The sequence below is a fragment of the Myotis daubentonii genome, chromosome 12 (genome assembly GCF_963259705.1).
Source record: "Myotis daubentonii chromosome 12, mMyoDau2.1, whole genome shotgun sequence".
In the NCBI taxonomy this organism is placed as follows: Eukaryota; Metazoa; Chordata; class Mammalia; order Chiroptera; family Vespertilionidae; genus Myotis; species Myotis daubentonii.
The window spans coordinates 24,016,365-24,040,924 of NC_081851.1; the positions used below are offsets into that span (position 1 = coordinate 24,016,365).

At 45.1% G+C, this 24,560-nt stretch overlaps 1 protein-coding gene across 4 annotated transcripts in view; it reads left to right on the forward strand.

The window, feature by feature from the left end:
- The first annotated feature begins 302 nt into the window (after positions 1-302).
- The window catches only part of POLR1B (RNA polymerase I subunit B), a 38,060-nt gene continuing 13,802 nt past the window's right edge, over positions 303-24,560 (forward strand). For 2 of the 4 annotated variants that reach the window (XR_009447902.1, XM_059659184.1), the window contains exons 1-11: positions 315-1,049; positions 2,231-2,398; positions 2,629-2,775; positions 3,963-4,095; positions 4,609-4,745; positions 5,484-5,707; positions 6,440-6,611; positions 7,912-8,083; positions 8,864-9,145; positions 10,810-10,943; positions 18,790-18,960. Coding sequence is in view for 3 of the 4 variants with exons in the window: in XM_059659184.1 (XP_059515167.1) it covers positions 873-1,049; positions 2,231-2,398; positions 2,629-2,775; positions 3,963-4,095; positions 4,609-4,745; positions 5,484-5,707; positions 6,440-6,611; positions 7,912-8,083; positions 8,864-9,145; positions 10,810-10,943; positions 18,790-18,960 (1,917 nt within the window). In the remaining variant the exon portion in view is untranslated. Of the gene's footprint in view, positions 1,050-2,230; positions 2,399-2,628; positions 2,776-3,962; positions 4,096-4,608; positions 4,746-5,483; positions 5,708-6,439; positions 6,612-7,911; positions 8,084-8,863; positions 9,146-10,809; positions 10,944-18,789; positions 18,961-24,560 lie in introns of all 4 variants that reach the window. The other 2 variants (XM_059659186.1, XM_059659185.1) reach the window with 2 other exon arrangements.

Consider the following 24,560-nt stretch of genomic DNA (forward strand, 5'->3'; position numbering starts at 1 on the left):
AAGTTGGTGCTTTGAAACGATCTTCAAAATAGACAAAACTTAACCTAGACTGACCAAGAAAAAAAAAAAAGTAGAGAACTCAAATTACTAAATTTACTACAACACAAATAAAGAGGATTATAGAGGAATCCTATGAACAACTCTATGCCAACAAATTAGATAATTTATCTGAAATGGGCACATTCCTAGACAGACACACACTGGTGACACTGACACGGGCCTCTAGGGAGTAAACATACATGCCAAAGCTTACCAACGGGTAGAATTTAAGAGTGGGTGACTTATTGCCTGTTGATTTTACCCAAGTACCAAATGCAGCTGTTCAACACACACGAAGTTGAGGCGCCTGAAGGTGCTGCTGAGCCCCCATTCAGAGAAAGCGCTTCCTAGGACTCAGACTAAAGGATCTTAAGACTGGGGGGCCCTTGGACGCTGCCACCCCCCACCTCCAGGACCCAGCCCACAGGAGGAGGGGAGCAGGCAGCGAGGCAGACCACTTCTTGAAACAGAGTGGAGCCTTCACAACTCAAATCGGTCAGAGAGCAGTCAGCGATTCACTCCCTCGAAGCCTCAGCAACAGCAACGATCCGAAAGCGGTCACGGGGAGTAAGGGAACTTTTGAGGATTGCTCTCCTCGGGCCCTGGAGCGAAGGAAAACCCGAGGACAAAGCTGAGTTGGGCAGGGCGCATTCCGGCTCGGTACAGTTTCAGACCGGCCCGTTCACGCCAGGGTTTCTTTCCCAAGTCGACCCTATAAAACGACGGACCGAGACCCGGTGGAAGTAGAGGAGCTGCATTTCCTAGCGGACCGTGGGCGCTGCGCCTCTTTCCGGCGCTGCAGAGGCGTGCTTGGAGCCGACGTGCGGTGTTGCATGGATCCCGGCGGCCGGTGGCGGGGCTTGCCCGGCGGGCCCAGCCTCAAGCACCTGACGGATCCCGCTTACGGGGTCCCCCGGGAGCAGCAGAAGCCGGCGCTACAGGAGCTGACGCAGGCGCACGTGGAGTCCTTCAACTACGCGGTGCGCGAGGGGCTCAGCCACGCGGTGCAGGTGAGTGCGGCTCCTCCGGGCTCCCTGCAGCTCGGCGCTCGCTGGCGCTGCTAGGTCGGGCGGAGGAGAGGGGCCCCGTGGGGCTGGAGGCGGGCGGCGGGTGGGGAGACCCAGGAGGCGGGGTGAGCCGGGCACTGGCCGGGGACAGGGTCCCAGACAGAGGGGATGGCTGGAGGTCACAGTGTAACCCCAAATAGTTGTGCTTCTTGATCGTGGCAGCCGCAGCTCGGGGCTTGAGCTCAAGCCGACCGGGGGAAGATGTGTCTGTGGTTCCTGGATTTTTATGGGATTGGGGGCCGCGGTGCTTTGTAGGACAGTAGGTGCTGGAGGGTGAGGAAGTGGCCCGCGTGGGCTGAGCTTCCAACCGTAACACATTGTTTCTAGTTAACACGAGGAGAGCTCCGTGGAACAGCAGAGCTTTTCCCGGGGCGGAGGGCGGGTACCGAAAAGCAGATGCGGTGAAACGGGGGGGGGGGGGGGGGGGGGGCAGGGAACCTGGTGGTACCACCTTTCCCTTGGCAAGTATGAGACCACGTGGAATGAAATGCACAACTGTCAGCCTAAAGAATGACATTAGAGTGTCCGGTGCTGAGTCAGGAGGTGCTTCCATAACTTTGCTCTGCCAGCAGTCCTGTCAGTCTTACTGCCCGTGGAGAAGCTACAAGGTAAGGGGAGAGAGGGCAGGCTCTTGGTTCAGAGGACAGCTCTGTTCTGCACACAGTGGTCACCCTAGAGCAGTGGTTCTCAACCTTCTAATGCTGCGACCCTTTCATACAGTTCCTTATGTTGTGGTGACCCCCAATTTCATTGTTACAAATTGAACATAATTAAAGCATAATGATTAATCACAGAAACAATATGTAATTATATATGTGTTTTCCGATGGTCTTAGGCGACCCCCAAAGGGGTCGCGACCCACAGGTTGAGAACCGCTGCCCTAGAGCCTGCTGCAGAAGCTGACACACGGTAGACGTTCAGATGTCCGAGTTAACGCCTATGCTTTTTGGTACACAGTGTACAGTGATGGTGTGAGTAGACTGGATGTAGCTTTAGCTGTCGTTTTAATGCCACATTAACATGAGAGGCAACAGTGTGTGTAGGAAATTCATTGGCTTTGGAAGAGTCTCAGTGAAGGGGTACCTGGGACATGCAAGCAGTTAATAATGTGAATTGTATTTCAGGCTATACCTCCCTTTGAATTTGCTTTCAAAGATGAGCGGATCTCTCTCACTATTGTGGATGCCGTCATCAGCCCCCCCTCCGTTCCCAAAGGGAGCATCTGCAAGGAGCTCAATGTTTATCCTGCAGAATGCCGGGGCAGGAGGAGCACCTACCGGGGAAAGTTGACAGTGAGTACAAGTGACAGTACGCGACTCAAACGCTGGACATGTCTGCGAGTATTGGTGTCCAATAAAATGTAACCAGAATTCTGCTTTGTGCTGTCACCCAAGAGATCTCTTCTTTTAAGTCTGAAGCATAAAATCATCTAGTATATGGTCTTTTTCCTCTTTTAAAATACTCATTTGTTCTTGTAGATCCAAATACTTTGTTTTTTTCGTAACTAATTTTTTTCATTTAGGCTGATATCAGCTGGGCTGTAAACGGAATCTCAAAAGGAACCATTAAGCAGTTTCTTGGCTATGTTCCCATCATGGTGAAGTCCAAGCTTTGCAACTTATACAACCTTCCTCCAAAAGCCCTCATTGAGCACCACGAGGAACCAGAGGTAATTTCAGGGGTGCAGGGCACTGAGTGGGCAGGCGACAATAGGAAGGGCCCGAGTTGGGAGTGAGAGGATATGAAGCTTGCTAGAGGGAGTCAGTGTTTCTTTCTCTGCCTCTCATTTTGGAGAGATAACGTGGAGCATTGATCTCTTGTCTGCGTACTGTGCGCGGCTCATAATGAGTCTCAAATGAAGCAATGTATGAAAAACTGGCTGTGCAATTAGGTTATTATTATGATGATGGGGAAATAATTGGTAGGTTTTTCACTAATTTTCTGAATGGTGTATATTTAGAGATATTTCTGTTTTTAAAGCCATCTTAAACGACAAAACTATTTTCTAAGATGTCTGCTTTACAGAACAGTAAGATTCTGTGAGGATATGAAGTGCCTTATATGCTTTCCCTTTGGCATTTCTTTTTAGCTGTGTCAGGTGGCTTTGCAGCATTGAGTTGAAGTAATCAAGATTACCGACAGTCTGTAATAGAGACTGTTACCTGGTGGGATGAGGGTTTGGTGTCAGATCTGGGTTTGACATTCAGCTGCTGTCTTACCGGTTGTATGGCTTTGGGAAGTTTAATCTCCCTGAACCTGTTTCCTCTGCTAAAAATGGGCACAATAGCTGTCTTACTCATTGTTATGAGGACTAGATGTTAGGATAATATAGAGCACCTGGTACGATATGCCTACTTAATAGTAGCTCTTTATTACAGAAATGTGATATTGACGAGCAATTAAAATAATTTTCCTATTAATTTTAATATCTGATTTCAAGCGATTTCATGTGGTCATCAGTTGTTTTTTTAACGTATTTGGGAAATCATACTTGTCTGGAGGCAAAATGGTTGCTATTTTCATTTGCAGACTTTTTTTGGAATAAGGTGTTTGTTTGTTTAATGTCATTTGAAGACTAAGGTCATTTGGAGGACAGAAAGACAAATTAGATCAAAGCTGTCTGATAGAGAAAGTACCGACTTCCTCCCATACTTCCAGGTCCCTAAACCTTTTCATGTACTTGAGAAGACAACTTACTGACAGCTTCCCAGGGATCCATGGCCCCCTTCACCTGCACTTTCCTCTCTTCTGCACTTTGAACAGGGTCTGCTAGGAGGTTAATTTTTGAGGTTAGTCAGTTTCATATTCACAGTTACTTATCTTTGTTTAACAAATTATAATTCATCTCTTTGGCAGGAAATGGGAGGCTATTTCATAATCAATGGCATTGAAAAGGTCATCCGAATGTTGATTATGCCCCGGAGAAATTTCCCTATTGCAATGATAAGACCAAAATGGAAAGCTAGAGGGCCTGGCTACACTCAATATGGTAAGCTCTAGTGATTTTTAGAATGTTGTCTTAGAAAAATTTTAAGCCATTTTTTAAAAAAGGAGCTGCATCTAAATAGAGTCTTTGACATTTTTCTCTCGTATGTATATAAGATTTTATATTTCTGTTAAGCATTTCTGTGTTAGGATTTCATAGTAGCAGACCTACTTTCTGACATCTTTCAAACTGAAAGAACATGTGTGTGTTAGTCTGAGGCTGGAGGCCGGCCTGACTTTGCCAGAGGTGGGTGTGGCCCCAGAAGTCTTCTGGTTCAGGTACCATGGCACTCCCCTCAGGGTCGCGGGCTGGCAGCCACCTGGCCTTTGTTTGGGAGAGATTTTGCACCTTCGGGGAAATTTGACAAGGACTGGAGACGTTTTTGGTTGCCAATCTCGGCTAAACTTAGTGTTATGGCTCTTAATTATCTCTAAGAAGGTAAAAATAATTCAGAATGAAATGATTGAAGCAGTTATAGTGTTACTGAGTTTCCGGCTTTTTGTTCTGTTTCGACAGGAGTGTCAATGCACTGTGTGAGGGAAGAACACTCTGCTGTCAATATGAACCTTCACTACTTGGAAAATGGCACAGTTATGTTGAACTTTATTTACCAGAAAGAACTGTTTTTTCTTCCGTTGGGATTCGCACTTAAGGTGTGCCTTGCTGAGTATATTTCTTTTGTTATGAAGAGAGTCATTGGAAGCGTGTCCTGTGCAGAATGAATAGGTTCTCCTTATCAGAGTTCATGCTGCACTTGTTACCTACTGCTCCATAACACATTACCTCGGAATTCAGCGGCTTAAAACACATCAGTGAACGCTTCTCCCTCACAGGTTCTGTGGGCAGGAATGTGGGCAGCTCTGGCTGGCGTCTCAGAGGTTGCAGAGCAATGTTGCAGGGGCTGAGCTGTGTAGAAGGCTTGACCAGGGCTGGAGGATCCCTTCCAAGGTGGTTCCTCCAGGCTGGCAAGTCAGTGCAGGCTGTTGGCAGGAGGTTTCAGTTCCTCTCCAGTGACCTCTCCATGGGCTGCTTGGGGCGGCCGTCTTCCCCAGAGCATTAGCCCAGTGAAGGGAGGGAAGCTGCAGTGCCCCTGGTAGCCTAGCCTTGAGAGCTGGGTGTCGCCTTTTCTGCCATATTCTCTTGTCAGAAGGGCTCTGATCTGGTGTGGGAGGAGGTTATGCAGGCTTGTGAATCCCAGGAGGTGAGGATCATTGGGGCCATCTTGGTGCCTGTCTTCCAAGTGCCCTTACTTTGGAGAATTCACTTCAGTTTAACAGTAGTGGGATGCTAGTGTTTCTCGGGTATTAAATTGAAAAGGACTTGTTCCTGAATGAATTGGATGGTTTCGTTATTATTAGCAATGACAAAGAAAAATCTCTTTTCTATTCTAGGCACTTGTCAGCTTTTCCGATTACCAGATTTTTCAGGAGCTCATCAAAGGAAAAGAGGACAACTCTTTCTTTAGGAACTCTGTTACTCAGATGCTAAGGATGGTGATGGATGAAGGTTGTTCCACACAGAAGCAGGTCCTTAACTATCTAGGTGAACGCTTCAGGGTAAAGCTCAGTCTCCCTGACTGGTATTCAAATGAACACGCGGCAGAGTTTCTGTTTAAGTATGTGTGCTTTTGCCTACAATGTTTACTGGGGGTAGGGGGTGTCGCTGGTTCTTTGTGTTGATGTGGTTGGGACTGGGGAGTCATGTGGGTTGAATTTTGGCCTGGCGAAGCGGGCTAGCCTTGTTTCCGTGGCCATCTTCACCTTTCTCTGGTTTTAGGTAGTATCGTTTTATTCTAATGTACTTTCTAACTTTTAGTTTGAAATAACTTCAAACTTCCAGGATTGCTGCAAAGATAGTACATTGGACACTCATGTTGACTGTTAACACTTTTACTATATTTGCTTTACTTGTCTGCACATGAGTAAATGTTGTTCCTTCTGACCATTTGAAAGTTGCAGGCATCATGTCCCTTTATTTTCCCAAGACAAGGGCTCTGTCTTTGTGACTTGCTGTAGGTCAGCGTGGTCCAGTGCACAGCTGTGGGCCATGCTGAGTGCTTGAATGGCCAGTGCAACTGAGAAACTGAGTTCTGCATTTTATTCCTGTTTAATTAATTAATATTTAAAATGGTCCTTGTGGCTTGTCACTACCATGTTGGCCAGCACCGCTGTAGACCTTGTTTGAGACTATATCCTGCTCTTTTGCTGATATTGTTGTAAGGTGAAAGGGATTTTCTGAATTTGAGTAAGGACTTTTAAGTAAACATGAATTGGGGGCCTTGGTTAGTAGAATGGCAAGTAGTGGTAGCAGTTGAATTGTTTTAAGCTTTTTCTTTCTATTTTGACAGCCAGTGCATCTGTATCCACTTGAAATCTAATACTGAGAAGTTTTATGTACTTTGTCTCATGACCCGGAAGCTGTTTGCTTTGGCCAAAGGAGAGTGCATGGAGGAGAATCCTGACAGTTTAGTGAATCAGGAAGTGCTCACACCCGGGCAGCTCTTCCTCATGTTTCTGAAGGTGGGTGCACACTACTTTCCCCCGGGCCCCATTGTACCTCTGGATTGAGGTGATGACACCCCATGATGTAGTTTTGTGCATGTTCATAAGTTCTTGTTTTGGCAGTGTACATCTTCTCTCTTCTATTTGTTGTTTGTTTGCCTAGCAGGAAGGTACAGAATCAAACGTCCTAGCTTGTACCAGGTTCAAAAATGTCTGATATTTTCATGTAAGCTAAGTAAAGACAACATCAAATCTTGGTCAGACATTGATGATAAAGTGTAAGTGGCCTGTATGCATATAGTGACGGTCAGCCCTCCTCTGCAGAGTCCCTGTTACAAATTCCCCTCCTCACTGAGGTTTACTTGTAAGCCCAGTATCAGTATTCACAGCTCTCCTGGTCCTTTGCAGATGTGCTTGGAGGGGTAATCATTGGGGTGTCCTGATGCCCACACTCCCAGCTGAGGTCTAGGAGGTGATGCTCTGCCTTGCTTCAGCTCCTGCTGTGAACGAGAGTCTATTTATTTAGTACCATGTTTTTCACATTTTTGTGTTTTTCTCGGTGATTTTGTTGTTTGAAAATGGCCCACAAGCATAGTGCTGAAGTGCTGTGTGAGGTGCTGAGCACAGGAAGGCTTGGATGTGCCTTACGAGAACATACGAGCGTTAGATGAGCTTTGTCAGTCACGAGTTACAGTGCTGCTGGCTGTGAGGCTGATGGTAGTACATCAGCAACATAAAACAAGGTACCTTTCAACAGAAACACACAAAACCAGCTTATGTATTTCTCAGTTGACGAGAATGTTGTGACTTGAGACTTGGAGGAACCTAATCCTGTCTGTACCTAGGAGCAAAGGCTTAGTACCTGCTAATTCAGTGTTCACAGCAACATTACAGAGCACAGTTAACTGTCAGTCACGAGAGCCGTGTGTGTGTGTGTGTGTGTGTGTGTGTGTGTGTGTGTGTGTGTAGAGAGTGTTGGCATAGCACAGATCAGTTCATAAGTAAGTTCATTTGGTGGTATTTCATATTTCGAATATTATCCCTAAAATGATTTAATCCAATAGATAACATAGTGGGATAAAAGATGGAGAAGACTAAAGTAAAAATCTCCTAATTCCTTATTTACTCAGTAATGCTTATTTAAATTCTTACTGAAAGATAAAAAATTTTGTTTCTGTCTGATCTAACCATGAAATTAGATTGGAAATTTTCAGCAGCCTAGAATTGCCCTGATAAAAATGAATATCAGGCAGAAGTTTTCTGTTATTGGTAATTTCAATATAGCCTTTCAAGTAAACATGTAATTTATTCATTTCAGGAAAAAATGGAAGCGTGGTTAGTATCTGTTAAAATAGGTATGGACAAGAAGGCTCAGAAGACCAATATGTCTATAAACAGTGAAAATTTGATGAAGATTTTAAGTCTGGGAATAGACCTTACAAAACCATTTGAGTATCTTCTTGCTACTGGGAATCTGCGTTCCAAAACAGGTGAAATTAAATAGATAGGCTTCAAAAAAATAGATAGTCTTCATTTTAGTTGTGGTTTTCAAATTATTTGCTTAATGGAGGTGTATATCAGTAAGAGAGGTTCTATTTAAAAGTGAACTTTTCCCTTTCACTAAAGACATTTCACGTTATAAGTTTTGACAAGTATATATCAGTCTGAAGGGCTTTTGACAAGGTGCTGAATGGTTTAAATCCAATTCTGATGATCACATTTTCCTGTTCCTCCTAGAAAACTAAAGACAGCTCAGAGTTCTGTCTAAACTAAAGATGTCTGAGGAGGTCACATGGACAGGTGGTCCGAGAGGGTTCTTGTGTGGGCTCAGCCCTAAACCACTTGCATCAGAATGACTTAGAAAACTCAACTGTGGCAATTGAGGGCCCAGAAATCTGCAGTTTTGAAATAGATGCTACTACGGATACAGATTTTTTTAGAACTGACAACTGCTTGTGTGTTAGCCTATCTGATGAATCCCATTTAATTACTTGCTATTTTGTTTTCTGTTTACGGTTTCCCCACAGTGGAGGATGTGGAGGATGTGGAGGAGATAGGTAACCAGTCAAGGCTGATACAGTTTGTGAAATCTGGAGATTTTTACTACTTTTTGTACAGTATCCCTGCTCATCTGAGCTAGTGAACTTTGTAATCACCCACTCCATGACTTACAGTGTGCTCTGAGGCTTTTCATCAGAGCGTCAGATAACAATATACTTTTTTTTTTTTTTAAGTTGAGCCCATTTTTGAATGACTTTTGTTTTATTAAGGTCTTGGCTTCCTGCAAAATTCTGGACTTTGTGTCGTGGCTGATAAGCTGAACTTCATCCGCTATCTCTCCCATTTCCGCTGTGTGCACAGAGGGGCTGACTTTGCCAAGATGAGGACCACCACAGTGCGCAGGCTGCTGCCGGAGTCTTGGGGTTTCCTTTGTCCCGTGCACACTCCTGATGGGGAGCCCTGCGGCCTGATGAACCACTTAACTGCCATATGCGAGGTGGTCACGCAGTTTGTATACACAGCATCTATTCCAGCTCTGCTCTGCAACCTGGGTATGTGACAGGGTAACATTCTCGTTGTGTGTGCGTTATCACAGTTATGTTGCCTTCTCTGCAGGAATCGATTTTACTCATCTGTGCAGGAATTGGGCTGGTTTCAAGCAGCATTTAATATGGGAGGTAACCTTTGGGTCATTCTCCCTGCACCTGTTGGGTCGGCCACTGCTTTAAGCTGGAAGCAGTGTCACTTTGCAGGAAGACAGTTAAAAAGGAGGTTGTCCACTCTGTACCTGGAGGTCCTCACATCCACAGCCCTATTCCTGGGAGCCTGGCGGCTGTCTCTGCTTTTGCTGGAAGGCTGTCTTGAGTGCTGTTCTTTGGGTGTGGTGCTGGGTTCGGGTTCACCTTCACACGTATGATGCCCTTTCTTTGGGCATTCTTCACTCTTGGGATCTGGAGACAGAGTTTTCTGTGTCTTTGCTGGTCTGAGTGGGGTCTCCACTGGAATTCGTATTTACAATCTAAAACTTCCAGTTCATAGGATTCAGGTGGTAGGCATTGCAAACAACCAGAAAGGCATCGAGTCAAGAGCCAGGAAATTTCCGCTTAAAAGTATTCTGCCAGTTAGATCGTGGCCTTTCAGAAGGGAGTCCAACTAATTCAGAATTACTCGAGATTCAGAGGTCATACCCAGGGTAAAGTGCTGCAGGTCCTCTGTCCACGAGGGAAAAATGATGTTGTTCGCCACCAGTGATTAAAATGTCAGAGTGCAGGAAAGCGTAGAAAGAAGGAAAAACTGTGGAGCGGTGGAGAGTGTATCCCAAGCAGAAGAGATGGGAAGGGCTCTGGTCCTGGGGGAGACAGAATGGAAAATGCCTGACACCAAGCGGGCAACCTGTGAACTTGGTAAAACACTTCCTGTCTTCAGCAGGTGGATTACGGATTGTGGAAGAGTGTTCTTTTTTACTTAATTCCAGTTGGTTCTTGATGTTTGTGGTATTCTGTTTTACAAAGTCACAACTAACCCCGAATTTAGGGAAGAGGCATTGCTCCCAGGGGCACCTCATTTAACGTTGTGATTCACTAACATCGGGGTCTCTGCCAGCAGCACTAAGCTTCGCTAACACACACTCTTCCTGAGGCTTACACAGCCTGTGCTCAGCCACAGTGGCCAGCTCTGCGTTCAGGGGCCGATTAAACAGTGAAACCGCCAACAGAAGGCACAAGTTGCAACCACGTGGCCCAGAGGACGCTTGTTGACAGTCTGAGCTGAGACAGGAAGACACGTGTGACCATAGCTGGGAGCCTGTGCGCAGGTGATGCAGATTTTTCACCGAGTGGCCCCCAAAGCACCTCTAGTTGTTGATACTGGAATTACAATCTTAGCAAATTTGCAGATAGGGAATCTGAATAATGGTGATCAAGTGTAATTAGATTTGGGGGGAAAGTTATATTTACAACCCTCAGAAATGAACATAGAAAAGGTGCACAGTGAAAGCCTCCTTGCACTCCTGTCCCTGCTGCTCTCCCCACAGGCCAGGTCACTAGTTCTTGTGTGTCCTTGCTGAAATGATTTGGAAACTTAAGTGAAAAACATTCTGGTTTAGAGATAAGATAACTAGCTATCTAAATGATGGTACAGCTGCAGACCTATCTGGAGGGAATTTCTAAGTTGGAAAGGCATCCTGATGTGATGACCCTGTCTCTTCCTTCCACAGGGGTTACTCCAGTTGATGGAACGCCTCACCGACCTTACGCTGAGTGCTACCCTGTCCTGCTGGACGGTGTCATGGTTGGCTGGGTGGATAAGGAGCTTGCTGCTAGTGTTGCAGCTTCTCTCCGGCATTTTAAGGTGACCGTGAGTCTTTGTGAATTGCTCTATCCCTGCATCTTAGGTTTTGGTCCTTTTCTAGTTGATGAGGTAGTCCCAGGCAGTCTAGAGCACTCATGGGCCTGGGGGTCAGAGCTCATTTTGAGAGTACCTGACATCCCCTGGTACTGACCTCATAGCCCTAGAGGTTGGGGTCAGTGACAGATATTTCACCCATACACTTTTTTTTTTTTTTTTAGTAGTAGTTTCACTGAAGCCCTAGTCTGCTAACTAACAGATTTTAACTTTTCTTTGTAAATTCTAGTGGCATGTAGGGGACATCAAAATATGAACTTTATATTTCAAGTAATGTTAAGGATATGCAAGATATGTAAGTCATACATATCCTGTTGCTGTCTGGGTCTTGAAAATATATTATTAAAAGATCAAGGAGAAGGACATTCTTTGGCATTTCCTCCTAACAAGAGTCTTGGCACAGAGAACTCCCGTATGCCCATTAACCACATCCACCAATTATCATTTGTGTGCTCTTTATAAATATACTAGTGGCCCGGTGCACGAAATTCGTGCGGTGAGGGGGCGGGGGGAGTCCCTCAGCCCAGCCTGCACCCTCTCCAATCGGGGACATCCCTCTCACAGCTCTCCTGCCTGCCTGCCTTGATCACCCCCAACTGCCCTCCCCTGCCGGCCTGATTGCCCCTAACCCTCTGCTGGCCTGATCTCGCCCCCACTGCCCTCCCCTGCGGTCTGATCACCCCTAACTGCCTCTGCCTCAGCTCCGACCACCATGGCTTTGTCCGGAAGGAAGTCGAATGTCCAGAAGATGGCTGGTCAACCCGGTCTAATTAGCATATTACCCTTTTATTAGTATAGATGTATATATTTTTTCTTCTGAACCATTTGAGGGTGGCATGCAGACATGTCTCCATTTCCATAAAAATTTCAGTGTATTTTTTCTAACTTTTTCTCTTTAATAGCCATAGTACACTTACCAAATTCAGGGAGGGTCAGTTTGCTAGAATCCACAGCTGACACTCAGATTACAGCAGTTGCCTCAGTAATGGCCTTTATAGCTATTTTTTCTTCCTGGTCTGGGACCCACTCCAGAATCATGTGTTACATGTAGTTGTCATGTCTCTGTTCTTTTTTATTCTGGAATAGTTCCTAGCCTTTCATGTCTTGACTTTTTTAAAGAGTTCAGGCCAGCAGTCAGAGAAAGACAAATATCACATGATATCACTTATATGTGGAATCTAGTGAACAGAATGGGTCCAGAGGCATGGACGCATGGAACAGACTGACAGACCCGGGTGGGAAGGAGGGACAGGAAGAGGTTAACCAAAGAACTTACATGCATAGCCCATGGGCACAGACAATAGTGTGATGATAGCTGGAGTGGAGCAGATGCTGGGGGAGGCAGGGGGGTAGGGGGCATCTGTAATACTGTCAACAATAAAATATAAACTTAAAAAAAGAGTAAAGGCCAGCTATTGTGTAGACTGACCCTTAATTATGGTCATGTGGCACTTCCTCATGGCAAGATTCACAATACCATTTTCAGGAGGCATGTGATGTTGGCTTGTCCCATGACCAGTGATGTTAATGTTGATCACTTCACAACTGTATTTTTTAAGTTAATCTACCGTACTGTTACAGATTTCTCTCATGAGTAATTTGTGGAGAAATATTTGGAAGCCCTTTTCCTCATCAAATTTTCACCCAGTTTGTATTCTATTCTCTGCAGAATTATTACTATTCCATTGATGAGTCTTTGCTGTGTTAATTATTACTGTTATGGTTGCCAAGTGGTTGTTTTCTAACCCTATCCTCTGTTCTGTTTGTTAGTTGCCATTCTGTAAGGGAAAGCTTTCCTTTCTCTTCCATTTATTCATTTATTTACATCAGATTTATAGATACTTGTTTTATTTTGTGAATATTGTGTTACTATTATTTATTTTTATGTTCATACTAGAGGCCCGGTGCACAGATTTGTGCACCGGTGGGGTCCTTCAGCCTGGCCTGCGCCCTCTCACATGGGCCGAAGCAGCTGGGGCCGGGCACCGCACCACTCCCACTCATCCTGGCCCCGCTGCGCCTGCCCGCCACTGCTCAGTAGTGCTGCTGCGGAGACAGGAGAGGCTCACGCCACTGCAACACCACTGCAGCTGTGCTCACCAGCGTCCCTTCATCAGCTGAGTAGCACTCCCACTGTGTTGAGCATCTGCCCCCCTGGTGATCAGTGTGCGTCATAGCGACCAATCATTCGGTTTTTCGGTTGCTTAGGCTTTTAAATAGATAGATTGTATCAGATTTGGTCCCTGTAGGGTTGGTTTTGTGTTGTTTTTATAAATATACGTAAAATTTAACCTTTTTTCCTGGCATTGAGTACATTCATATTGTTGTGCAACCATCACCCTATCCATCCTCCAAACTTTTGCATGGTCCAAAACTGAAACTCTGTGCCCATTCAGCAGTGCCTTGCCATCTGCCCTTTCCCAGCTCCTGGTAACCACATAGGCCGCATTGTGCTTGTCCATCACCCATCGATGGGCACTTGGGTCGCTTCCCCCTTTTGGCTTATGTGACTCATGCTGCTGTGAACATGGATGTGCAACTTTCTGTTTGAATCTGCTTTCAGTTCTTTTGAGTGTATACCTGGAAGTGGAATTGCTGGATCATATGGGATTCTGTTTAATTTTTGGCATCTTTGAAGGAAAAATTATAAGATTTTTTCCCCTTAGACAGATTAGGTGTATTATATTAATTTATTCCCTAACAACGATCATTCTCTAATAATAGCAACGAATAATGAGTCTTAAATTCCTGGAATAAATCCCCCTTGGTCATGTTGTGTTATTTTTTTTTAATCTTTATTGTTGAAAGTATTACATATCCTCCTTTTCCCCCCATTGACCCCTGCTAGCCTGTCCCCATTCCCCCCAGGCATTCACCACCCTATTGTCTGTGTTATTTTCTCTATTTAGGAAGTACTGATACTTTCTCAAATGTCAATAATTTATTAAGGTTTTTAAAATCAACATTTGTAAAGAATGCTCTTGAGCAGTGTGGGAACATTGGGCCACCTGGTGGCAGGTCTGCGAGAATTCCCGTGAGATCATTTGGTTATGGTACTTGCTTTGAGGGTGCTTTCTTGACATCTTTATTTCTTTGTTTTTTTTAATCCTCACCTAAGGATATTTTTTCCATTGCTTTTCAGAGAAAATGGGAGGGAAGGTGGGAGGAGGAGAGAGAGAGAGAGAGAGAAACATTGATGTGAGAGAGATACATGGACTGGTTGCTTCCCACACATGCCCTGACCAGGGGCAGAGAGCAAAGCCTCAACCCAGGTACATGCCTTTGATCTGGAATCAGACCCGGCACCCTTTGGTGCTCTGGCCAACACTCTAACCACTGAGCACCACTGGCCAGGGCTAGACACCTTTATTTCTAATGTGCAAATCAGTCTTTAAGCTTTCTAACTCTGTTGAGGTTTCTTAACTTTTGATTTATGAATTTAATTCGTTTTTGTTCATTCTTTCATTTTTTATTGGTAATGTGTTTGTGAATCCCCACAAATTCTGATACATAGGTCTTGTTACATGTTTTCAAATTTCCTGTAATTTTGGTTTGTATTTTTCCTTTCACCCAGGAGTTAATTAATAGAAGTTTGTTGTTTTTGTTTTGCTTCTTTTTTTTTTTTTTTTTAAATATATTTTATTGATTTTTTACAGAGAGGAAGGGAGAGAGATAGAGAGTTAGAAACATCGATGAGCGAGAAACATCGATCAGCTGCCTCCTGCACATCTCCTACTGGGGATATGCCTGCAACCCAGGTACATGCCCTTGACCGGAATCGAACCTGGGACCTTTCAGTCCGCAGGCCGATGCTCTATCCACTGAGCCAAACCGGTTTTGGCATTGTTTTGCTTCTTAATTCTCAGGTAGAAGGGCCTTTTCATTAAATACGTTTTATTTTATTTTTTTTTTTAATTAAATCTTTATTGTTCAGATTATTACATTTGTTCCTCTTTTTTCCCCCCCATAACTCCCCTCCTCCCAGTTCCCGCCCCACCCTCCGCCCTCACTCCCCACCCACTGTCCTCATCCATAGGTGCACGATTTTTGTCCAGTCTCTTCCCGAATCTCCCACACCCCTTTCCCCCCCAAGAATAGTCAGTCCATTCCCTGTCTATGTCCCTGATTCTATTATAATCACCAGTTCATTCTGTTCATCAGATTATTTATTCACTTGATTCTTAGATTCACTTGTTGATAGATGCATGTTTGTTGTTCATAATTTGTATCTTTACCTTTTTCCTCTTCTTCCTCATCTTAAAGGATACCTTTCAGCATTTCATATAATCCTGGTTTGGTGGTGATGAACTCCTTTAGCTTTTCCTTATCTGTGAAGCTCTTTATCTGACCTTCAGTTCTGAATGATAGCTTTGCTGGATAAAGTAATCTTGGTTGTAGGTTCTTGGTATTCATCACTTTGAATATTTCTTGCCACTCCCTTCTGGCCTGCAAGGTTTCTGTTGAGAAATCAGCTGACAGTCGTATGGGTATTCCCTTGTAGGTAACTGAGTTTCTTTCTCTTGCTGCTTTTAAGATTCTCTCTTTGCCTTTTGCTCTTGGCATTTTAATGATGATGTGTCTTGGTGTGGTCCTCTTTGGATTCCTTTTGTTTGGGGTTCTCCGCGCTTCTTGGACCTGTAAGTCCATTTCTTTCACCAGGTGGGGGAAGTTTTCTGTCATTATTTCTTCAAATAGGTTTTCAATATCTTGCTCTCTCTCATCTTCTGGCACCCCTATAATTCTGATGTTGGTACGCTTGAAGCTGTCCCAGAGGCTCCTTACACTATCTTTGTATTTTCGGATTCTTTTTTCATTCTGCCCCTCCGGTTGGGTGTTTTTTGCTTCCTCGCATTTCAAATCATTGACTTGATTCTTGCGCTCCTCTGGTCTGCTGTCGGGAGTCTGTATAATATTCGTTATTTCAGTCCATGTATGCTTAATTTCTAGTTGGTTCCCCAACATAACATCGAGGGTCTCATTAGTTTTCTTGTAGATCTCATTAAGTTTATCGGCGGCTTCTAAACAGTTCTTGAGAGACCTTAAAAGTGTGGTTCTGAACTCGATATCTTCCATTGACAATTTTGTCCTGTTTCTTTGTCTCCGCATTTTGTTATGCTTTCTTGGTGCACCCCCTAGTGGTCTTTGTGCGCAGTCTTGTAGTTAAGCCTTGATTGTTGTAGCTAATACCAGGGAGGGTTTGACCTCCAGGCCAAGTGGCTGTGAAAATTAGCTGTGTCTGCAGTGAGAGAACTTCTGTCCTCTAGGGAGGTGCTAATCTAGCCTTTGCCTGAGGCTATCCGGCAAATGCCTTTGTGCAGGGCTTGGGCGGGGCGGGTGGGTCTCACGGGATCAACAGGGCGGGCCGGAGAGAGCAGTTATGGCGGCTCTCAGTCCTGTCCCCAGGGGCTCTGTCTCTCTGAGTCCCAGCGACCGCTGCAAACCTCGGAGAGAAAGCTGCACTCGCTCTGACAGAAGCCAGACAGTCCCACTTCTCCCGTTTGAGTCTGGGTCCCTAAAGACTCGCCCGTGTCTGGAGCTCAGAGTCTGCGACTCCCTCCCGATTGAAAACACCAACCACACCCTCCGCCGCCAGCCCACTCCGCGCACTCCGCACCTCAGAATTTGACTTCAGCACTGCGCCTCCTCTGAGTGTCCGTATGCGTTTCTCTTTCCTCCTAGTTGTAGGACTTCCACTCAGCCAGCGTTCCTGTGGTTCTGGGTGATGTCCGTTCCGTCTTTTAGTTTCACTTTTGAAGTAGTTGTTCAAGGCAGCAACTCCAGCGTTAACCTATGCCGCCATCTTGGTTCTCCCTAAATACGTTTTAAAATAAAACAAGCCCTGGCCGGTTTGGTTCAGTGGTTGGGGCGTTGACCCACAGACCGAGGGGTCAGGGTTCAATTCTTGGTCAAAAGCTGGTGCCTTGGTTGCAGGTTTGGTCCCTGGCCCCAGTTGGGGTGCATGAAGGAAGCAACTGGTCGATGTTTCTCTCTCTCCTTCCTCCCTCCCTTCTCCTCTCTCTAAAAATCAATGGGAAAAATATCCTTTGGTGAGGGTTAAAACAAAACCAAACCAGTACTCTCTAATTTAGACATCAGAAAACAGAATTTTGTTTAGTATGTCTACATGCACATTCTGTTTTTTTGGTTTTTTTTTGAGAGCCAAATTTTTTTTTTTTTAATTAAATCTTTATTGTTCAGATTATTACATTTGTTCCTCTTTTTCCCCCCCATAACTCCCCTCCTCCCAGTTCCCGCCCCACCCTCCGCCCTCACTCCCCACCCACTGTCCTCATCCATAGGTGCACGATTTTTGTCCAGTCTCTTCCCGCATCTCCCACACCCCTTTCCCCCCCGAAGAATAGTCAGTCCATTCCCTTTCTATGTCCCTGATTCTATTATGATCACCAGATTATTTATTCACTTGATTCTTAGATTCACTTGTTGATAGATGCATGTTTGTTCATAATTTGTATTACCTTTTTCTTCTTCTTCCTCATCTTAAAGGATACCTTTCAGCATTTCATATAATGCTGGTTTGGTGGTGATGAACTCCTTTAGCTTTTCCTTATCTGTGAAGCTCTTTATCTGACCTTCAGTTCTGAATGATAGCTTTGCTGGATAAAGTAATCTTGGTTGTAGGTTCTTGCTATTCATCACTTTGAATATTTCTTGCCATTCCCTTCTGGCCTGCAAGGTTTCTGTTGAGAAATCAGCTGACAGTCGTATGGGTATTCCCTTGTAGGTAACTGAGTTTCTTTCTCTCGCTGCTTTTAAGATTCTCTCTTTGTCTTTTGCTCTTGGCATTTTAATGATGATGTGTCTTGGTGTGGTCCTCTTTGGATTCCTTTTGTTTGGGGTTCTCTGTGCTTCCTGGACCTGTATGTCTATTTCTTTCACCAGGTGGGGGAAGTTTTCTGTCATTATTTCTTCAAATAGGTTTTCAATATCTTGCTCTCTCTCTTCTTCTGGCACCCCTATAATTCTGATGTTGGTACGCTTGAAGCTGTCCCAGAGGCTCCTTACACTATCTTTGTATTTTCGGATTCTTTTTTCATTCTGCCCCTCCGGTTGGGTGTTTTTTGCTTCTTCACATTTCAAATCTTTGCCTTGATTCTTGCGCTCCTCTGGTCTGCTGTTGGGAATCTGTATAGTATTCGTTATTTCAGTCCGTGTATGCTTAATTTCTAGTTGGTTCTTTATCATAACATCGAGGGTCTCATTAGATTTCTTGAGGATCTCATTACATTTATCGGCGGCTTCTAGACAGTTCTTAAGAGACCTTAAAAGTGTGGTTCTGAACTCAATATCCTCCATTGACAGTTTTGTCCTGTTTCTTTGTCTCCGCATTTTTTATGCTTTCTTGGTGCACCCCTTAGTGGTCTTTGTGTGCAGTCTTGTTGTAGTTAAATCTTGATTGTTGTCGGCAATACCGGGGGTGATTTGACCTCCAGGCTAACTGGCTATGAGAGTCCACTGTGTCTGCAGTGGGAGAGCTTCTGTCTACATGCACATTCTTGAGTTACCTTTCCCACAGTTACCTTTGCCTGATAGTGAGGCTGAGTTCCCAAGAAAGTAGAGCTTTTGCCAACTCGGGGTGTGGGGTGAATGGTATTCTCTGAGAAGATGAGACTGGCAGGGCACTATGTTTGTTACCTGCATAACGAACGTAAATTCTTAAGATCTACTTTTCATATTTGACCTCCTCCCCCATTCTGCCTGCTTCCCGGGTGTCAGGGTAGATGTAAAACATATTAGTCATTCTGGTTTGAACTTTCTTTTTTGTTGAAAACAGGTGTTGAGAGAAAAAAGGATCCCTCCCTGGATGGAGGTGGCCCTTGTCCCCATGACAGGAAAACCAAGTCTGTACCCAGGACTGTACCTTTTCACCACTCCTTGTAGGCTGGTGCGGCCTGTGCGAAACTTGGAATTGGGCAAAGAAGAGCTGATTGGAACTATGGAGCAGGTATGTGGACTGTGTGTGGTGGGTATATGTGATTGTGTCATATACAACTTCCACAGACTTCAGCTGTTAATTATTATTATTTTTTTTGTTAATCCTCACCCGAGGATATTTTTTCCATTCGTTTTTAGAGAGAGTTGAAGGGAAGGGGAGAGACAGAGAGAGAAACATTGATGTGAGAGAGATACATCGATTGGTTGCCTCACACATGGGCCCTGACTGGGGCCAGGTATTGAACCTGCAACCCAGATACATGCCCTTGACCAGAATCAAACCTGTGACCCTTCAGTCCACAGGCCTGTGCTCAACACTCTAACCACTGAGCAAAACTGGCTAGGGCAACTGTTGCTTTCTTTAAGTGTTACTGTTTAATAACAATTTGGCACTTGAAAGAAAGCCAGAACTACTTCTGCTTCCTCGGGAAGCAGTTTTCATGTGTCCCCTCACTCCGCCCACCATTGAGCCTGGGAAGGCTGGTGTCTCGTCACCTGCATCCCAAGCTCCTTCGGATGCTGAGGCTGGACCATTCCCTCATGCACAGTCTTTCCCTGCATCTTTGCAGTTGCAAAGCTCTGCGCTTTATACTACTTTAAAAATGTCTTTCTTTACTTCGCTGGTTTGGCTCTGTGGATGGAGCACCAGCCCGTGGACTGAAAGGTCCCAGGTTTGATTCTGGTCAAGGGCACGTGCCTGGGTTGCAGGCTCAATCCCCAGTAGGGGGCGTACAGGAGGCAGCAGATCAGTGATTCTCGCTCATCATTGATGTTTCTCTCTCTCTCTCTCCTGTGGTGACCCGCACCTTGGAGAGGGTCCGACAGGTAGAGGTGGCGTGGGATGAAATACAAGAGACCATGAGACGGGGTTGGGAGGACTGGCACAAGGCACCAGCAACTTTATTCTTTACACACACTGCTTTATAGCTAAGCTGTGGCTGGTCATGCTTCATAGATCACTGTTAGGGCCTGGCCTGTTCATAGGGAAGTAGCAAATCATTACAGGCTGGGCAAGACTGGGCAAGCTTTGTCTAGATCTATCTATGTTTGACAGTTACTATGGCAATCAGGTTACAGTTACTATGACAATCAGGTTATGCTAGCTCAACTACACTTTTAGCGACTGAGGTCATGCCTCGGTCAAGCCTTGTCTAGTTCCACTTTGCTGCAAACTCTAATTAAGCCTTAAACCTTTCCTGAGCTTTGACCTTAAAACCTTCCAGGATCGACATAGGGTAGAGTCCAGGGCTTTGCCATGTCCTCTGGTCCCCAACATCTCCCCCTTCTTTGTTTTTTAGTCGTAGCTCATGGATGGAGGTCTGGATAGCTCGCAAGCTGGCTCCGAGGATTCGGATGCCGACTGGCAAGAAACAAAGAATAATATCACGCCAATTGTCATTGCAGCACTTTAGTTCTAAGATGGAATTGTTTATGCCATTGCTCCCAAGATTTTTTTCCCTTTTCTTTAATTAGGGGCGGGCTTTAACCGACTGGGGGAGTAGGGACCTGGTTCCTCCCGTGGGATTGTGAGATCCCACCGCCAATGGCTCTTGGTATCTTTTGGGGAGGAGAGGCAGAGCCGATAGTTATGTATGGATACCAACCTCTATGCAAACCAGGTGTGCTCACAGGGAAATCCAGAGGAGGTCAAAGAAATTTTTTGTGACCTTCCCTTGCAGTGCTTTGCCGTGCACCCAGGTCGGTGCCCATGCCTTTCTCCTTCTATGGGGAGTAGGCAAGCATCCCTCTGGCGTTATGCTGTCCCCGCAGGGAGGGAGTTTTGGCAGTCATTATAATCACGTTCACGGTCTAACATGGAAAGGCTAGACCTGATCTTCAGGGCTTCTAACTGATCACCCAGAAGGAGAATGATCTGTTCTAGGACATCAAGATGCTGCTCAAGCTTCCTATCAATTTCCTCCTGTGCTCCCAGCGCAACGCTAATATTTTTAGCCAATTGATCCACATACTGAGCTGTATGGACTTCCTGCGTTAGGGCAATAGCTGTAGTGGTGGCCGTAGCTACTGTTGCCACCAAGGCAACTATCCCCGCAATCAACATACCAATAAATCTCTTAGGCCTGTCTAAAAGTCCATGCAACTGCTTCAGAACTTCCAACCCTGTATGCTGATACCACTTCCCAGTCACATTCACAGGTATCATTACAAAGGCAGGTTGGTGCAAGAGCATAACATCAAATGGTCCCACCTCAGTGGAGATACAGTTAGTAAGGTTACAACTTGAACAGGTGATCTCAAACCCTTGATCCCCATGCACAATAGACCCCAATGGGTTAATATGAATAATACCAATAAGCAAAAGGTAAGGAGGAGGAACACATGATCAGGGGTCTTCATCAGCCCCTTGTCGTCCACCATCTGGAGGGCTTCCGTGGTCAATCTCTTCACCTGCCCCCATGTCATCAGGGCGGCTCGGCGAGTTCCCCGGGTCGTAGGGTGGCGGCGCCTCATACGATGGCGGTGCAGGCTGAGATTCCTGACTCCCCCGGCAAGTGACTCCACCTCGACGTCCGGGGGTGTTGGCATCCTTGGATGTGAGGCTGGTGGACTCAGTGTCCACCTGTCGGACAAGCCGGGCGGGAAGCCATCGTGGGGCGGATTCATCCCTAGGAAAAACACGAACACTCCCCCAGGCCCAAATCAAAACCGGATCGGGTCCCCTCCACTGCAGGGTAGCCGGGTCTTTCCACCGTACCAGGCCCCGGGCGGAGTCTCGCCACTGCCCCAGTGACGCTCAGCTGCAGATCTATGCTGCTTGTCCAAATTTAAAAAATTAAGTGTAAAGAGAGTGTGACAGGATGTTATGGGGAGTTAACAGGACACCCCCTGGCTCCCCCTTTTTTGTTTTTTCAAATTGAGCTTTTAGAGTTCTGTGTGCTCTTTCTACTATTCCTTGACCTTGGGGGTTGTAAGGAATTCCTGTCAAATGAGTGATCTTGTACTATAAACAGAATTGTTGAAATCCTTTACTGGTGTAAGCTGGTCCATTGTCTGTTTTTAAAATCTTGGGTACACCTAAAACTACAAAAGCAGCTAGACAGACAGCAACAACATGCTTGGTCGCTTCTCCCGTCTGTAACCTTGCGAAAAGAAATCCTGAATATAAATCTACAATAACATGAACATACCGCAAGGTTCCAAATGGTTGATAATGGGTGACGTCCATCTGCCACATGTGTCCAGGTTGCAACCCTCGTGGGTTGACCCCTTCAGACCGTGGGACATGGTTAATGTCCCCACAGGTAGTACACTGACTATTTGTCTGGCTTGCTCTCTCTTAAGACCAAATTGTTTTCTTAATGCTAGACTATTTTGGTGGAAATATCTGTGGGAAGCTTGTGCTTCCTCAAAAGCTCCTAATACCTGTCTGATGGCTTCATCAGCCTTATCATTACCTTCAGCTAATGGACCAGGAAGGCCAGAATGAGCTCTAATGTGACCTATAAAACAAGGATATCTCCTTTTCCTAATTAAGTCCTGGATAGATAACAAAAGTTCTATTACTTCTGAATGATCTCCTGCATGAAGGACAGCTGTTTCCAAGCGAGGTACTACTGCAGCCACGTAGCGACTGTCAGTAAACAGATTAAAGCCAGTATCAGGTAAAACAAGGAAAGCTGCATTGACTGCTGCGAGTTCAGTTCGTTGAGCTGATCTAAAATTGGTCTGAAAGACAACAGGTTGGTTATTTAGAACATAAACAGCTTTTCCATTATTGGATCCATCCGTAAAGACTGTGGGAACCCCTTTTATAGGGGAAGATTTGACTATGGACTCAAAAACAATTGGATTCTTAGTCCAAAAGTCCAATAACTTAGAAGCAGGATAATGATGTCCTAATTGCCCCGAAAATTCTGCTAAGGAAAGTCCCCATTCTTCTGATGTTTGGTAAAGCCACGCAATCTGGTCTGCCTTGTAGGGCAGCACTATAAGTGCTGGCTCTACTCCAAAGAGCTGCTTGGACCTTTGCCTGCCCATACGTATCAGGGTGGCAACAGCCTCATAATAGGTAGTAATTACCCGCTTGCGTGTGGAAGGCAAATGGAGCCATTCAAGGGGGCCATTTTGCCAAAAAAGGCCTGTTGGTAAGAAGGGAGTAGAGAGAATTAAATAACTCCAAGTCTTGTTATAATCTATTCTGTCAAGAAATTGAGTGGCAATCATGTCCTCTACTCACTGCAGAACAGCCTTTGCCTCAGGAGTTAATTCCCGAGGAGAAGTTGGATCTGGATCCCCTTTCAGAATCTCAAAGAGAGGTTTAATTTCTCCTGTTGTTAATCTTAAAGAAGGTCGGATCCAGTTAATATCTCCTAGGAGTTTTTGCCAATCATTTAAAGTCTGTAAATGCTCTGTCCTAATTGAAGTTTTTTGTCTTCTGATTTTCTGGCCATCAATTATTTGTCCTAGATATTGGTAGGATGATTTAGACTGAATCTTTTCTTCTGCTGTTTTAAGGCCTTGATTGTCAAGCCCTTGCTGAGCATGCTTGAATACTTTAGCTAATAACTCAGGACTAGAGGCTGCAAACAAAATGTCATCCATGTACTGTATTATATAAGCTTCTGGGAAGTTTTTTCTGGTCTCAGCTAATCCTTTCGCTACAAATTTTTGACATAAGGTAGGACTATTAGCCATGCCCTGTGGCAAGACTTTCCAATGGTATCTCTTCATAGGCTCTGTCAAATTAATAGATGGAACAGAGAAAGCAAAACGTTGGCAATCTTGTGGAGCTAGTGGAATAGTATAAAAGCAATCTTTGAGATCAATAATTAATAAGCAATAATCACGAGGAATTGCCACAGGCGACGGCAATCCAGGCTGTAAAGGACCCATCACCTGCATGGTCTTATTGACCCCTCTCAAATCTTGTAATAACCTCCATTTTCCTGACTTCTTTTTTATAACAAAAATTGGACTATTCCAAGGGCTGTTAGAAGGCTCAATATGACCTAATTGGAGTTGTTCCTGCACCAACTCATTTGCAGCCTGTATCTTTTCCTTGGTAAGGGGCCACTGCTCTATCCAGACAGGATTGTTATTTAACCATTCTATTGGATCTGCTGTCTTGGATGCAGGAAAGAGAGCAGCCCCTACAAAAAAGGCAATTGATCTTGGGTGAACGTCATCATCCCCATCTGTTGCAGGATGTCTCGACCCCAAAGATTCGCAGGAATCTTTGGAAGAACATATGGTTGAATTTCTCCTGAATGCCCTTCATCATCTCTCCATTTAAGTGGCAAGGTACTTCTCAAAGGACTATTTGTTTGCCCTATACCCTGTAATTCTGTGACCGCCACAGTGACTGGCCAATTCTTAGGCCAATAATCCAGGCTGATCACTGAGACATCTGCTCCTGTGTCTAGAATGCCTCGAAAAGCTTTTCCATTCAGAGTCAAGGTTTTCAAGGGACGATCATGAGAAATAGACTGTACCCAGTAAGCGGCATCGGAAGAACCGAAACTTCCAGTTCCTCTTTTTGGTTGTAATGCTCTACCTACTTTTACCAAGGGCAGCAAGACTAATTGAGCTATTCTATCTTTGGGCTGAATAGTAATAATATTTTTTGGCGCAGAACACATCACTTTAATT